Source organism: Eubalaena glacialis, chromosome 12 (assembly GCF_028564815.1).
Source record: "Eubalaena glacialis isolate mEubGla1 chromosome 12, mEubGla1.1.hap2.+ XY, whole genome shotgun sequence".
Taxonomy (NCBI): Eukaryota; Metazoa; Chordata; class Mammalia; order Artiodactyla; family Balaenidae; genus Eubalaena; species Eubalaena glacialis.
In genome coordinates this window covers 7,302,362-7,319,360 of record NC_083727.1, presented here as the reverse complement: position 1 = coordinate 7,319,360, position 16,999 = coordinate 7,302,362, and the positions used below count along the sequence as shown (strand labels likewise).

General features: G+C 47.3%; 2 protein-coding genes across 6 annotated transcripts in view; one reads left to right on the top strand and one right to left on the bottom strand.

The window, feature by feature from the left end:
* Positions 1-953, top strand: part of MAP3K4 (mitogen-activated protein kinase kinase kinase 4) — a 111,076-nt gene extending 110,123 nt beyond the window's left edge. For all 4 annotated transcript variants that reach the window (XM_061207237.1, XM_061207235.1, XM_061207236.1 and 1 more), the window contains one exon: positions 443-953. In XM_061207237.1, coding sequence (XP_061063220.1) covers positions 443-463 — 21 coding nt within the window. In that variant the 3' untranslated portion in view covers positions 464-953. The remainder of the gene's footprint in view (positions 1-442) is intronic.
* A 9,191-nt stretch (positions 954-10,144) lies between these two features.
* Positions 10,145-16,999, bottom strand: part of AGPAT4 (1-acylglycerol-3-phosphate O-acyltransferase 4) — a 113,306-nt gene continuing 106,451 nt past the window's right edge. For both annotated transcript variants that reach the window (XM_061206974.1, XM_061206972.1), the window contains exons 6-9: positions 16,431-16,533; positions 15,601-15,676; positions 12,674-12,872; positions 10,145-10,679 (exon numbers count right to left, since the gene is read on the bottom strand). In XM_061206974.1, the coding sequence (XP_061062957.1) occupies positions 10,585-10,679; positions 12,674-12,872; positions 15,601-15,676; positions 16,431-16,533 (473 nt within the window). In that variant the 3' untranslated portion in view covers positions 10,145-10,584. The remainder of the gene's footprint in view (positions 10,680-12,673; positions 12,873-15,600; positions 15,677-16,430; positions 16,534-16,999) is intronic.

Below are 16,999 nucleotides of genomic sequence, written 5' to 3'. Positions count from 1 at the left end.
GAGAGCATTTAGAGGAGACATGGAATGAGAGTGGAAACCTGGAGAAAACATTTACAGGGTCCTGCAGAGGAGCTCCTGATACAGGAAAGGAAGATGCAAGAGAGGGGTCACATTATTCCTGGGTGAGTGAAATTAAGTAATCAATAGCTGGATTTGCTGCATAGATATTAGGGATTTGTAATTAAATAAAAATGTATTTATTCTTTATAAAGTATATAAGCAATTTTTATTGACTTGATATTGTACAAATACGTTCTTAAAAATGCTTTCAATAGTCAATTCGTAAAGCAGTAACTTAGCACTGACATTTCATTGCATTGATTACGCCTTTGCTCTGTGCCAGGCATGGTGCTGGGAGCATCAAGATGCACTGATTATGACTTACCTATGAATCTTACATGTGGCATGAATAGGGTTCAGCTCTCTCCTGCCTTCCTCACAGGTTTGCACAGATGAAGAATGAAGCTAATCAGTCTGTGGCCTAGTAGTGTGTGTACTCGGAAAATTCTCTTAATCACTACTGTATGTAATATTTACATAAAGACTGTGCTGAGAAGCAGTATAAGCCTTTTTAACCTTCCAAGACTGAAGACTGCACAGGTGACAAGCGTCACTTCTCCTGCTGCTCCTGTTTGTTCGATGTGGCACGGGGCCCTCCTGAGTGATGGTGTCCATGAGGTAAAGAAGCTGCATGTTAAGTGCCATTACTACTGTACACGGACCATCGCCTCCGTCACCTCTGTTTCTCGGGTGACTGAGAACCGTGACATCAGTGTAGTATTTTTGACCTTTCTAGGTTCAAAAGCAGTTGTAGTGTTATCAGGCGTCCTGGGCCTTGTTAATCTCTTGTTTGTCGAGTGCACTGACTGTGAAACCTTACCTTTTGTTGTTGTTGGCAAGCCACAGGTTTGTTATGCAAAAGGCTGATTAATGAAATTTAAGAAAAAGGTTCTTTTTTCAATAAATGGTTTATTTTAGGAAAGCTCAGTTATATTGTCTTTTAATGGTTATCAGCTTCAGAGCCAACACATTATCTGATACAGAGGTCTGTCCTTGTCACTCATGTGTTCCTCAATAGAAGGGGTACAATCAAGTGTGCTGAAGGTGGGCGCTGGGTTAGGAGTTCCTTCAGGGTCTAGAATCTCCTTGCTGCAAAGGGAAAGAGATAAATGAAACAACACTAAGGATGTAAGAGGCCCTTTTAAATCTTTGTACATTAACTGCAAGTTTATAACAGATAAAAGTTGAAGCCTTGTTATCACATGTTGAGGGCTCAGTTTATTTTCATATCAAGATGTATAGGAACTGGGTCAATGTAAATACTGCTGAATAATCTCTTGACAAGAAAGCATCTTTTTCAGAATGTAAATATTTCAGCAGTTAGTTTTCTAAAATAGCCCAAATTATATGTCATTGATGGTGTTCTTTTATTTCTTTCTGCTATTAAATTTTTTTAAAGATTGACCTTAAAGCTTCCTGAAATCTTTTTAGAAGATATCTGACTCATTCCTTACACATAGCAGCTGACTCTGGACAAGTCATTGCTAAAGCAGGTTCTGTATTCACCTTCCCTCCAGGGTAGTAGATCCCCTCGCATAGAAATTAATGTCCTTGAGAAAGCTGGCATCACGGAAGGATTTGTACAGACACTTAGAATTTTTTTTTTTTCAGTTTTTTAAAATAGCTTTTTGAGGTATAATTTACCAATATGTAATATTTAAAGTATACAGTTCAATGATTTTTAGGATAGTTATATAGTGTACAGCCATCATCATAATCCACCTTAGAACAATTCCATTACCCCAAAAAGGAAGCTCATGTCCATTTGCAGTCACTCCTCACTCCTACCCCCAGCCTTAGGCAGCCACTAAGCCACTTACTGTCTCTATAGATTTGCCTGCTCTGGACATGTAATATAATGGTCTTTTGTGTCTGGCTTCTTTCACTTAGTATGATAATTCTAAGGTTTATGCATGTTACAGCATTGTGTTAATTCTTCACTCCTTTTTATTGCTGAATATTATTCCACTGTATGGATATGCCACATGATTTAGTTATTCATTTACTACTTCCACTTTTTGGTTATTATGAATGATGCTGCTCTGAACACTTGCATACAAGTCTTTGTGTGGACCTGTATTTTCCTTTCTCTTGAGAGTGGAACTGCTGGCTCATATGGTAAATCCATGTTCAATTTTTTAACAAACTGTCAGACTGCTTCCAAAGTGGCTGCATGGTCTTAATTCCCAACCAGCAACGCAAGAGAGTTCTAGCTTCTCCATACCTTTGCCAACACTTGATATTGTCTTTCTTTTTGTAATAGCCATTCTAGTAGATGTCAAGTGTTATCTCATTGTGGTTTTGATCTGCATTTCTCTGACCATGGTGAGCATTTCTTGTGCTTGTTAGCCATTCATATATCTTCTTTGGTGAAGTGTCTATATGAATCTTTTGCCCATTTTTATATTGGGTTATTTGTCTTCTTATTGAGTTGTGAGAGATTTTTATATATTCTGGATGCAAGTCCTTTACCAGATATTTGATTTGCAAATGTTTTTTGTCCCCCCAGTCTGTGGCTTGTCTTTTCACATTTTTTAATGGTTTCTTCTGAAGTACAGAAGTTTTAAATTTTGAAGTCTGGTTTATCAACTTGTTCTTTATTGCATGTGCTCTTGATACCCTATCTAAGAAATCATGACTTGACTCAAGATCATGAAGATTTACACCTATATCTTCTTCTAAGAGTTTTATAGTTTTAGCGCTCATATTTAGGTCTATCATCTATTTTTAGTTAATGTTTGTGTATCACATCAGATAAGGGTCCAGGTTCATACTTTTGCATGTCGATATTTATTAGACCCAGCATTCATTTGTTGAAAAGACTGTTCTTTCTCCATCGAATTGTTTTGGCATCCTTGTTGAAATCAGTTGACTGTAAATCTAGGGGTTTATTTCTGGACTCTCAGTTCTGTTCCATTGATCTATATGGCTGTCTTATGTAGAACCACACTGCCTTGACTAACGTAGCGTTATAGGAAGTTTTGAAGTTGGGAAGTGTGAGTTCTTCAACTTGGTTCTGCTTTTTCATGATTGTTTTGGCTATTCTGGGTCATTTGTATTTCCCTATGTACTTTAGGATCAGCTTGTCAATTTCTGTTCTCCCCCCCAACCCCCACCAAAAAAAAAAAAAATCAGCTGGGATTTTGATAGATTGCACTGAAAATATAGAACAATGTGGGGAGTATTGTTATCTTAACAATATTACGTTTCCCAATTCATGAACAGGATAGCTCTCCATTTATTTGGATCTTTAATTTCTCTCAGCTGTGCTTTGTAATTCAGTGTACAAATTCTTGAACTTTTTAAGTCTGTTTCTAAGTATTTTATTCTTTTCATGCTATTGTGAATGAAAGTATTTTCTGAATTTCTTTTCTGATTGTTCATTGCTAGTATATCAGTACAGTTGATTTGTGTATATTGGTCTTTTATCCCATGGCCTTGCTGAACTTGCTTAATTGCTCTAGTAGTTGTTTTGTAGACTCCATAGAATTCTCTACATATAAAATCATGTCATCCAAGAATAAAGACAGTGTTTCTTCTTCCTTTACAATCTGGATGCCTTATATATTTTTTCTTGACTAATTGCACTGGCTAGATCCTCCGTCCAGTGCAATGTTGAACAGCACTGGTGAGAATAACATTCTTGTCATGATTTTGACCTTAGGTGGCAACATTCATTCTTTTAATTTATGGTGTTAGTTGTGGGGTTTTGGTAAATGCCCTTTATCAGGTTGAAGATGTTTCCTTCTCTTCCTGGTTTACTGAGAGTTTTTATCATGACTAGATGTTTGATTTTGTCAAATGTTCTTTCTGCATCTATTGAGATGATCAGATGATTTTTGTGCTTTATTAATATGGTATACTACATCAGTTGATTTTTGGATATTAAACCAACCTTGCATTCCTGGGATACATCCTAGTTGATCATTCTTTATAATCCCGTCTGTGTATTGCTATTGCAATTTGTAATGTTTTGTTGAGGACTTTTGCCTCTGTATTACATGAGGGATATTGCTGTGTAGTTTTCGTTTCTTGTGATTGTCTGGTTTTGGTGTCAGGATAATGCTGGCCTCATACAATGAGTCGGGAAGTTTTCCTCCTCTTAGAGATTGTGAAGAACTGGTATTATTTACCATACTTCTTTAAACGTTTGGTAGAATTCACTAGTGAAACCAACTGTGCCTGGGTTTCTCTTTGTGGGAATTAATTAATAATTCAGTAATACTTTTAAGTTCTGTAAGGTTGGTAGTGATGTCTACTTTTTTATTCCTGATTTTAGTATTTGTGTTTTCTTACTCAGATCTTTTTCAAAGAATGAATTCTTGTTTCATTAATATTCTTTATTGTTTTTCTGGGTTCCATTTCATTTTTTTCCCTCACACTAATCTTTATTATTTCCTTCTTTCTGCATGCTTTGGGTTTAATTTGCCTTTTGTTTCGTTTTGTTTTGTTTCTTAAGATAGAAGATGGTGAAGGTAAAAATTATTGTAAAAATAATCCACAAGACCATTTCCTTTTATATATATAGTTTACAAATAGAGCATATATCTTGAACATATTGTAAGGATAGTTTCTCAGTAAGTTAAAAAAATGTAATGTAAAAGCAGGGGATAGATTTTCTTTTTTCTTCTAAAATAGCAGCCTCAACTACTGACATTATATTCTCTAGAGTGAGGTCAGCAAACCTTTTCTGTAAAGGGCCAGAGACTGAATATTCTTGGCTTTGCAGGCTATAGGGTCTTGGTTGCAACTACTCAACCCTGCTGATGTAGCATAAAAGCAGCCATAGCAACACGTACATGACTAGATGTGGCTGTGTTCCAATAAAACTTTATTTACAAAACAAGCAGCAAGTGGGTCTTAGTTTGCTTAATGCTGCTCTAGATCACTAAGCAAAATTAAGAAACATCATTTTCCTAGGCCAGTAGAACTTATACTAAAGAGTATTAGCTTTCAAAGGCCATGTGTAATGCTACCTTATTCATATGTCTATATACTGCCATGAAAAGGTGAATTATTCACTCATCAGGTCAAAACTGAGGTCGGGTGGCTGTGAGCTAACAAGGCTGGCTCCTGTGGGCTTATACAAAGGTGCTGAAGGCAGCTCCAAGAGGAGTCTGAGCTGGCTGCTCAACAGTGCATGTCTACTTACACAAGGGCAGCTCTGTCCCTTGAAGCATGCCTTTTTTTCCCCTAGTAAGTGGAGGATCGCATATTTTTCCAAAATCAGTGAGCTTGTTCCTCCCAGCGTGTTGAAGCAGGTAATTAGTTGCAGTGTCTAAAGTCACTGCCTTGCAAATCACTCATTTCATGGCGTGATAGAAACTTCTGTGCTACTTGGAATGTTTCACCCTCCCCGTAGCCCAACAGCCTCTTAAATTCCCAGCCTCATCCTGATTTAACATCAGAAGGGTCACCAATCTTCTACTCTGGGATGGGTCCTCTAGTCACATGCTCCAGCAGCCTGCCGTTTCATCACATCACTTTTTTTCTTCTTGAGTCAACTATTATAAATTCTAGAGGCACGGCTCTTTTCATGTATTAGGTGATTTTTTTCTTATCCATTTAAATCATTCCTGTTTGAGAGTGACTTCTTCCTAACACATGTGCAGCTTTAGTGGTTTCCTACCCACCTTCCAAAGGAAATTATTATTCAGCAACCCTAACTTTTTGTTCATACTGCTTATTACCTCCTTAAAATTCAAAAGAACACAGATGCCAGAAATTTCAAAACTCTTTAGTCACTCCAGCATGTGAAACAAGACTGTATAAAAAAAATATTAAAGGTAAAAATTGTATGAGTCTCGCTCAGTGAAAAGCGTCACCAATACAGCCCCAGGAGATATTTTCTAGATACTGAGAAGATCTAAGTAAGGGCTTACTGTTGTTTTTTTAATCAATTCATAACCTTAATATTCAAATAGGACAAGGCTGCAGGGGCTGAGGAATGCCTGCTCTGGAACTGCTTATCCTTCACTGGAGAAACGCTTTGCTTTTTTCACCGGTAACTGAAGTTCAGAGTGTTGACCAATTTTACTTTGGCCTAATTGTGCTTGAGAAAGATGTTTATTTTTACTTTAGGAAAGGGAGTCAAAAGAAGACAATTGAAATTCAGTTATTAAAGCCTCTAAATCAGTGTCCCTTCATGACTGCTCCCTGTGACCCTGTGTGAGGGGCCCAGGAGCCCACCCTGCCCCCGCGGAGGTGACACTCTGAGGAGACATACACTAGCTATTGAGGTGAAGTTCTGATATTCTGCTCTTTCTGACCAAAATAATGGTAATTTCCAACAGCTGAATGTCATAAACAGATACAGTTGGTGGCAAATGCTGTGAATGGTCTCAAATGTCACAGATCAAGAGAACCAGGAGTATGTGCTTAGTCGCCTCCTGTCAGGTGTCCGCCCGGTGCTTTGGATGCCAGTGTAGCAGGACAGGAAGCCTCGGGGCATCCGAAGTGCTTGGTTTTCATTTAAATTTATTGGAGGCTCTGGAAATACTCAAAACCCAGGCCAGGGATGCAGGAGCGTGAGATGCAGCCTCGGAGAGCTCGGGGCACCCGCTCGTTCGTAGTTGCCAGGTCCGGCGCTGCGGCTCGGGTGACCCAGTGAGAGCCGAGCCCCTCAGCCTTCTGTAGGGGGTCGGGGTCGTTTCGGAGGGCAGAGGGACTGGCCCTGGGAAGACTGCTTGCTTGTTTGTTTGGAGAAAGACCAGCTGCCCGATCTGCAGCTCCTGGCAGCTCAGCCCCGTCCCACCCACCGTAGCAGGAAGGCAGGGCCAGCGTGTCATTGAGCACATGCGTTCCAGCTTCTTTATTTTGTGCTCTGTAAACAGCACGCTGGAATTGCACGGTTAAGGCATTGGAAACACAGTTGCTGAAGGAGGTGACACGGAACAGGACAACCTGAGTGACGTGTCACAGAGTAGACAGGAGGGTCACGCTGGTGGGTGCCCTTCCGAGCAGCTCTGGGGCAGCAGGGGTGGTACACGGCCAGCTGCAGGCACAGGCAGGCGCAATCGTGGCCCGTGCTGCTTCCGTGGCAGGAAAGAGCGGCATTGGCAGCCCTCCTGTGTCGCCCAGCAGACTGGCGGTCGCCAGAGGGTTTGTTCTTCCCGCTCTAACCCGGCAACCCTGAGCAAAGTCTCACTAGCTAGCGCTTTAGACAGTGCTGGATGAAACCTCTTGTTTTGAACAGGTCCCTCCACGGATGCCTTCTCGCTTCTGTCCATGTTTACGAGTAAGTTCTTAAAGCCTCTGAAAGCCTAATCTGTTTGGCTTGGGGACCAGCCAGGCCACTGTTCCACTTCCCCAGGAGAGAAACCGGAAACCAGCAGGGGTCTGGTCTGTGTCTGTCACATCAGCTATTTCTACGTTTTGGCTGCACGGTTACTGGATATTACATGTAAATCACTGTCTTTCAGACCCACTTAGCATATATTAGAAAAACACGTTCATCAGTAGCTACTTTTTTTTTTTTTTTTTAACAAGGGTTTCTTTACCGAATACAGCAGTCAGGAGATATTCCAGTACGACTGTGTGATCCTAGGAAAAAGGCAAACTGTGGTCTCTCTACAAAAGGTAAACAAGGTGGCCGACTAGCTCGGAACGTGCATCCGCTTTTCCTCCATGTCAGTCACAGAATCAGTCCACCTTCCTTAAACTCCTCTCAGATGGTTGGTGTTTTTTAAATGAAGAAAGTCCCTTTATGGGCTTGGTTCCTAGAAGAAGTGCATTAAACTCCCTGCCTCAAAGCTGCAGGTCTCGGACATGGCCCTTAACACCTAGGAGGACCCTGCACTGATCTCCAGTCTGCAGGAAACTTTGCATTTTTCTCTTCCACACTGGGTTTCAGAGCAGCCTCTGAGCAGGGCTGACCTAAGCCGCCATGGGATGGAGATGTCAGACAAGATGTGACGCTCGTACTTCATCCCGCACGGCTCGGGGACGGAGAGCTGGCTTCACATCCACAGGTTTTTAATTCTTAGAAAAGTAAACGCCCTGGGAACCAGCACTGTTCTCTGCTGAAGAGATTGTGGCATCGGCAAGACCTGGACAGGGTGAAGGGATTCGGGGAGGGGTGCTTGTCTCTGCCGTTACGGTAACGGGCAGGAGGAACACCGTGTCCCTGTACCGCCAAACAAAATGTTTTTTTCATGGAGGAGCCGAACAACTGAAACGCCATTAGGATCTCTCCCCGGCAGCCCATGCTCTCTGGTTTCCTAAGGAGAATGTTTTGCCCGCCTTCCTCCAACCTGGACCCTTAGGTCTGCACTGGTGAGCAGCTTTGTTTGTTTGCTTGTTATGTTTTATGTTTGGTCCCAGAGCCAATTCAGGTTAAATGTCTATGGGTCCCTTTTATGTTCCAGGCAGAAGGAGTGGGTATGTGGTATTAGAACTTAGATTACTGCTGTTGAATGGGAAGACGACACTGAGAAAAAGGACACATTTTTGGACACTCCAAGGTAATTTCTGAGCATTTTTGAGAAGTAGCAGCGTGGCGGCAACTTTCTAAGCTTTCCCCCTTATTTATTTAATGCTTTAGGAGTCTTAAAATGTGATCACATATACTGCTTCATTTCACCCTTGAGACAACCCAAGAGGTAGGTGTTATCACCCCCATTTTACAGTTGGGAAAACAGAGGTAAAATGGCTCGCACAAGGTCTTACAGGGACTTAGCTGCAGGGTTCCATAAGGGTGAACCTTGTAGCTCGGAGCACGGCCAGTGCTTCTGACTGCTCTACTCTGTCTTCTCCCACGGAGCTAGGAGACCCCAGGGTAGAACGGCCCAGGTGTGAGCCAACACGCGGGAACACGGGTGCACACCTGAGGCGCTTATCCCTGGGCTGCTGCCCAGAGCTCTGCTCTTGAGGGGAGGCGGCGTTTGGAACTGGCACCTGGCCTTATGCACGTGGCCTTAGGCAGGGCCGGAAAGGCCCCACCCTGCCCTTGGGGACTCCAGTAAGAGTCCACTCACCCCAGCCTCACCGACACTCTCCTCCCACAACTACGCCAGGATGTTCCCCTTTTCACTTCTGCTGGTTTGTATCATTGGTCCCGTAAGCAGAGAGCTTCTCTTCAACCCTCTCGTAACTTCACTTGTGCTTGGTAAGCACTCAGTGACTAAGAGCAAACGTAGGACATGATTCGGAATAGAATAAGCCTTTAAATAGTATTTGGCTAACTTTTACATGGGACCATTCATCCCTTCTTACATAATCGCAGCAAAATAGGAGGTAAGTACCGGGTGGCATGGGGCAGTCCAGGGAGAAAGGCTTCTCCAGCTCAGCACACGTACCCATCAGGCCCACCCAGTGCTGCAGCGTCTTGCCCTGAGATCACATGGTGTCTGGTATCTAACTGTTCTCTTCCAGAAATATTACTGCTTTTCTTTTTTCTTGTTTTGCATCTGGCGTCTGTTGACTGGCAGCAGTTTGCCGAAATCCTGCACGTGGACCATTACTCCAAAGACCGTCCTAGATGCCAAGGAGCAGAGAGCTCTTCCGTGTCGTGGCAGTCTGGGCTTCCAGAAGGAAAGCAAAAGCCCAGGGGGACCACGTACCACAATGTCTGCTCAGCCTGACCCTGCTCAGAGGAGCTCCTGGGCTCTGGCGTGGTCCTCTGTTAAAGTGAGCCTGCATTTGTTTGGGGACCAATTTCTGCTTGCTGCCGAGATGAGCAGAGTTTGTAAAGTCATCTCTCAAATCGCTGCAAAACGCCCAGGATTTTAATGTTCAGCGTCAAGATGAGGGTCTTAAGGAAGTTGGGCACATCTTCAAGACTTAGGCCAGAGACTCCACTGCAGGGAGACTGGGGAACCAGAGCTGCCTCCCAGGGGCCCCGTCACCGTGTCCCGTGGACACGGCTCAGCTAGCCTCCTGGCCTGCCGTCTCCACGCAGACACTCGCAGGCTCCTGTGTTTGCAAACCCACCTCCTCTAGCCACCCCGGCCCGCGGGCCCTCTTCCCCCCAGACCCCTCCTTGTGAGCACCCTCCAGAGCACCGTGGTCCAGACTCCAAAACGCAAGGCAGGGGCTGAATGGAAGGAGGGCGCAGGCCTTGTGAACACACCACAGAGGAGCCAAACACTTTAATTTTTTTTTTTTGGAGGCATAATTTAGTCATCTTACCTAAAGTGACTTTCACTCTGTGGCAATCCAGGGTTACAGAAAACTCAGCACCAAAGGATGGAAGGGAACTCCCCCAGTGTTCCCCACTTCTGCCCTCCCCCTGCACCTCAAGTACCCTCTGAATGTCACAGCCGCACCTCATTCTCACTCACACGTGTTCTTTCTCATCGCACATACGCACGCTCACACAGACTCACACGGAAAGAAGGAGAACCGAAGCCCACTAAAGCACGGGGGGAAAGGATTTAAGCACATCTTCCTCCCCATCTGGCGCTGAGGCCATGCCCCTGCCTCCCCAGCAGGGGCTCACCCAGCTTCACCACTGGGTCCCTCCAAGGACGATGGCGGCGTCCACCAGTCCTCCAAGGTCCCCTTTGGATGGCGGCGCGTCCTGGCTCAGTCGCTGTGTTTCTGTTTGCTGTCCATGTTGCCGTAGGCGGAGCCCTTGTCAATTTCTGTGACGCCAATCATCCATCGGACCCCCACGGAAGCTGCAGAAACAGGAAGGGCAGGTTAGGAGACGCCTGCAGGGACTCCGGTTTGATTTGCCCGATGGGAACCAAAGAAGGGAGCTTGGTAAACCTCAAGCATCAGCTGAGAGCTGGCTGACTCGCGTGCACTTCACAATCCCTGCCTCAGTTACCCTTGAGCATGGGTGCCGGGGTCTAACTGGACTAGGAGACATTAAAACAGAGCAAGGCTGTTCTGGTGGCAAGTTTTAACCCTTCGGCCCTGGAGGTGAACAGAGCGTGGTGAGCCGTACCCCGCTGCACCCAGGGGCTTGCACAATTCCTCTTCTCCCTGTGCCGATCCCTAAGGCAAAGAGGATTCTTTGGTGAACGCAGTGCAGTAACTTACAAGCACCCTTCAGTAAGGCTTAATGAAGGACATACCAGGCAGGCCCTGGACAATGCAGGAGCTCAAATTCCCGTTTAGCGCCCAGCATGTCCCAACATTGCTTTTGGTGCAAGTTTTAGAGCAGCAAAGTCCCTGCCTGCCTTTTCTCCGACAGCGGGATTTGGCCCGAACAGAGAAAGTGTAGGACACACACCAGAGCCCGGTGTAACCACTAGGAGGCTGGAAAACACGGTCTAGAGCGCAGAAGCTGCAGTTTTAAGTGCTCCCTCTGGAGACGACAGACACGGTGAGCTCCTTGGGCGCAGGGACCACGTCTATCTCAATCACCTTGGTGTGCCCAGCACCGAACACAGGGCCTGGCAACAGTCTGTTTACAGTATGCATGTGAAAGTGGATAGATGGGGAGTGGCTGAAACCTCCAAGTCGTGATGCGCTTGTTTACAGAGCGTTAGTATCGTGTCTGTGAACTGTCAAGACCAGGGAGCTGACTGGGATGGAGAGTCCGCCCAGCGTATGAGGCTCATGGAGCCCATGGGTCAGTTACAGTGGGCTGCCTCCAGCCTGGGGCCAACTCCAAACAAACAGGCTGGGACATGAGCCCCTGCCCCAGCATTAGAACTTCTGTGCAGTAGAGTTGATGACATTGTGGAGAGTGAACCTCGGACTCCAGTGCAGAAAGGCTTCGTGAGAGGACCAAGACAGAGAGTAATTCCGGGCAAAGTGTACCAAGGCTCGGGCTCACGGGTGATGAGGTCTTGGGGAGACAGCAGTCAGTTCCCCCAAAGCCCCGTGTCTCCCAGGGAGAGTGCTGGGCCTCTGCTCACCCCACACCCGGGCAGCCCTCCCCAGCCGTCATCTGCAAGGAGCCCCAGCTTCCTCCAGAGGCCGTGGTCTGCGTCTTCGCCTTCCTGCTACTGCAGGCAGAAAGGCTGGGTCCAACCCTCCATCCCCATCCCACTGGGGGCCTGGCAACCACAGCTCCCCCGGACACCCGGCCAGCCAAGCTGCACACTGACCGTGTACAGTGGTAACTGGCTGCCCCACTTCAAAAACAAGTGGCAGTGCCCAGGGAAGCTTGGGGCTATGGAGAAACGTCAGTCGTCTGAAACCACATACGGGTCAAATAAAGCCCGTAGAGATGAGTGAAAAGACTGAGTTACCCAACATCTCCACTCAGTGCAGGTGGCAACCGAGGAGACGCACCCACACTTACTTCCCCAAAAAGGCCTGGACCCACTTTGAATAGCAAAGAGCCTTTGTCGGTTCCTGCTAGGACCCAGGAAATAGTTTTCTTGCTGATGAGCAGAGGCCGGGGAGGACGGAGCTCGCCCCTGGCCCCTGGCCCCTGGCCCCTGGCCCCTGGCCCCTGGCCCCTGGCCCCTGGCCCCTGGCCCCTGGCGGGGCTTGCGGGCGCAAGGGGCGCATGCGCAGGGGAGGGGGCGCCCGGGCGGAAGCCCTCCAGGCTGGGGTTTCTGGGCCCGGCTCCAGCTTCTGCCTGCGGACCTGCGGGATCTGCAGCCGGGCCTTGTCCTCACAGGCAGCGCGGTGCCCCCCTCCTCCCTGCCCCTCCCGCAGATGGACCGCCCCCCTCCCCCCCCGGCCCAGGCCCCGCTGGCCCCGGACTCACCCACGAAGAAGACGAGGACGAAGCTGGCCAGCGTCAGGGAGGAGCCGCTGCTGACCATGTTGACGAGGAAGCGGAAGAACGGGTAGAGCAGCAGCGAGGCCCAGAACAGCCAGTTGATGAGCGTCCAGGGCCGCCGCGGGGGCACCATGGGCGTCCCGGGGAAGGTGCCCGTGCGGGAGTACTCCTCCTGGAGGGCGTCCTGCGGGCAGAGGGCCGCCTGACCTCCCGCCCGCCCGCCCGCCCCCGGGCCCCCCACCCCTTCCCCTCGGCCCTCCCCGCGATGAGGCCGGGCGGCCCGCTGGGCCGGAACCTCCTGAACCCGGTAAACGGCCAAGGGGGGGGGGGGTCTCCCAGCTCGACTCAAATACCCTAACATCCTCCCAGGGCCGACAGCGTGCTCGCCGAGCAAAGAGCATCTGCGGCCCTGCTTGGCTGGCTCGCCCCGTCGTGGCCCAGTTCTCCAGGGAGCTGAGTTTTCCGGAAAACAAGCGTCCATACACCCAAACCTTATACCTTAAGTGCTTAATTTTCCCTTTAACAACTTGAGCTAGAGATATCTAAAGTACTTGTCTTACTTGTCTTCTTTCCCAAGCAGGATGTACTAAATGATACGATTTTCTGACCACTCAAGGTCATGATTAAAATGAGTCCTCAAACGGCCGCTTTGGAAGGAGAGCCCCTGGCCCTTCCTGGGCACTTCAGGGGCTCTGCCCTGCGGCCCCTTCCCGGCTGCCCCTCCAGCCTGGCGGGTCTCAGGGAAATCACACGATCAAGCAATTGTAGGACAAGGTACCATGTGCGGGGTGCTCCCAGCCTCAAGAGGTGAGGGAGACACAGCCATTCGGCCAAACGGAGGACTTCCCAGGAAGTGACAGGGACGTGTGGATGCCCAGAGAGATGGCACCTAACCTGCCAAGGCCTCCCATTCCGCCTCCTGGCCAGAACTTCGGTGATTTTTCTCATGCCAGTGGGGCCACCAGGAGCCTGATAACTAGGTAACTGGGGTGCGGTGGACTGGATATGTGCACCTGCCTCCCTGAATTCCTACACTGAAATCTTAACCCCCGAAGATGGTGGTATTAGGAGGAGGTGCCTTTGGGGGGGTAATTAGGTCATGAGGGCGGAGCCCCCATGAATGGGATTAGTGCCCTTATAAAAGGGACCCCAGAGAGCTCTCTCAGCCCTCCCACCATGAGGACAGAGCAATATGGCAGGCTGGGACCAGAATCTGACTGACCCTGCAGGCACCCTCGTCTCTGATTCCTGATCATCCAACCTCCAGAAACGTCAGAAGTAAGTTTCTGTGGTTTATAAGCCACCATGCCTGTGGGTGGCACTTTGTTACAGAAACCTGACTGGACTAAAACAGGAGGTGATACTTTTGTGCCTTAAAAAAAAACACCAGCTTCATTGGGGTATCATTTACATACCATAAAATTCACCCATTTAAAAAATGGGCACGTTTTCTTGAATTCTTTTCCTTAATAGCCTTGATAGTGCTTTTCTATTGTAATGTTACAATGGGGAACTGAGGATGCTTTTTCTGTCTCGTTTCCAGTGAGACATTTGCTAAGCCAAGATTTTTTATCTGTAACCTCTAACAAGAGGAAAAAGTACTCCCTTTTCTAAGAGTCAGCAGGATTCTGAACTTTGTATTCACTCCAGAGTTTTCTTTTTCTCTGGTTTGATTAGAAAACTAAACCTCACCCAAGACCCCCACTGCTCCCCAGTGACGTGGTGGCCACTGTGACTCTTGCCAGCCTCGTGGGCTCCGTCCCTGTGACTTTGTGACTTTGCCGGGTGGGACACAGACGCCTGGCTCAGGGCCAGACGTCAGCTCCAGCAGCAGAATGTTTATGGCCTCCCTGGGCTGTGTTATTTCTTTTGTAATAAAGTCCGCCTGGCAGGGAGGGGACTTTGTTAATGATGCCTCCATTTTTGGTCTCCACGTGTTATCATCCTGTGGCATGTTATACACTGGAACTGGGAACTGTAGTTCCTAGAAAGAAACGTCACCCCAAAAGTCTACAGGAGGAGAACCTGTTGACAGAGGACAAGTGCCCTGAGTCCACACTGTGTGCAGCTGCCACCAATGCACCGGACAGGAGGGCACAGAGGCCGGGTGACCCACGTGCAGCTGGACCGACCGGGCTTTCCCAGCGTCCAGCTCAGCACGATAAAATTTCTCTTATGACCCTGGGTAGAAAGGGAAGAAAAGGAGAGGAAAAAGAAAGGGGGGACAGAGAGAAAGAGCTGGCGCCTCTTTGTGTCAACAAATCCAGGCAGGGGGAGCCTTCTGGGAACAGCCCTCCCAGGCATCAGCCAGGGCTCAGGCCTGGGAGTGTGTTGTTTGAAGAGGACCGTGCCTTGGGGCCAAGCCCACCACTCTTCCAAGGAGTGTAAGTGTTACCCTTTTCCCTCAGTGTAAGCGGAAATCCCACCCCCAGCTTGAAAACCTAATTCCGATTCCTGAAGGAGTCAAACGCGGCCCAGGTGGACCCTTGTGGGCCTCCGTCCTGATTACGCTGGTGATGTTTTAGAGACCAGAGAGGCAGCCACACTGTGGACCCAGAGCCATCATTGCCAAAGAGAGCACCCACACCCTGCAAGAATATTTTGCCTTCAGACCAGCGGCGGGAAAATGGACAAAGGGCTCTTGGGGCCATAACTTCCTCTTCTGTCCACTACACCCATGAAATAGTCTTCCATTCTTTCTGTGAAGGCCCCTTTAAAAACATTTTGCGACGTTTTTTTCCCCTGTCGCCAAGTAGCGCGTCGGCTCTGGGGTCATTAACATCCAGGGCGTGAGGTCTCGCCTGGTGGCAAAGGCTCAGGCTCCACCATCAACTCCCGGAGGTCCCAAAGCACCACACCTGCCGCTTGAAAAGGACCCCTAGATAGTGCAGAGCCCACCCCGCAGCACCGACCTTCTCCTGGTAGAGCTTGTGCAGCCAGGCCGCGCACCTGTCCTCATCTTCTGGGACTTCTCCTAAAGGGATCCGCCTGCCAAGCAGAGAGCAGCTAGCAAGGAGGAGGCCCATGCCGGGTGCCCCGAACACAGGTTCAAACTAACAATGCTTGCCATCCTTCGGCTTCTATTTAGGTAGTAGCCTAGATAATGTGGAAGTGAGAGGGTAATTCAGTTGATTGAAAGAGGGGAAATCCACATCCATATGGGGGGAAATACAGGCCCAAATGCAGTCACGGCCCACGAGGGAATGGCTCAGAGCCTGATTCAATGACTCAGACAGAGACCTGTCAAGGAGGACACCTGCCTCTCTGTGCTCCCTAGCTTGGAATATAACACATACGTGAGATGCTGCTGAAATGTTCTCCATTTGCTCTGAGGCCTCTTTGTAAATTACAGATGCTCTTATCTGTGTCTGTTTCTATGGAGTAGACACATCCTCCAAGAAAGGGGGTCAATAAAATAAACTCTCACACTCAGTCTCAAAAATGGCTGTAAAATACTGTCTTTCATTTGTCGGACCTGAGCTCTTTGATGAGAATGAGTTGGTGAGAGAGAGTCACGAAGTGTATGGGAAGACAAGAGGCTTCACCTAATTATTTACATCAGTGCACGAGTCTCTGTTAATATAAACAAGACTGTGAACACATTCCATTTAGTACAGACTGCAGACAAGAAATTATTAATACATTCATACATTCCCCTGGAAGAAGGTCTGCGGGTCATTTGTGATTTACCTATTTGGGGATGGGCGCCCTATTTTCTGGAAAGGAAACGAAGCCAGCTTACCTAACGTATAAATCTGCGTGGTATTTCTTTCCATTTAGGACTCCCAGCAGTGTTGGATTTTCATTATTTCTGAAATTGAGTGTACAGTCATATACAGCTGAAACTAAAAAAAAATAAAACAAATACAAAGCAGTATATAGCGTGTGAACCCAATTTCATTTTGTAGATATACATATTGGAAAAACAATAATTGAGTTGCTAGCTGATTATCTTGGAATGAAGGGACTACTAATTTCTTCTTCATGCTTTTCTATATTGTCCAAATGTTCTACACTGAGTACATACCACGTTCTGTCATCAGAAAAGCACACAGCTTAGTAACAGAAAACAGTTACTACTGAGGTCAGATCAATGTAAAGCAATACTGCAGTGGCCCATCTAGATGATGTACTACAACAGATATCAATATTTAAACAAATATCAATAGCAAGGTAAATCAATCCAAAGAATACTATCTATCTAAGGAGGTTTCTGAGTTATGGCAGCATAACCATTCTATGTGCATTTTTCCCCTAGAAAAATAAGATAGCTATAAAACTAGAATAAGATACTGGAAACTTCCTAAGTGA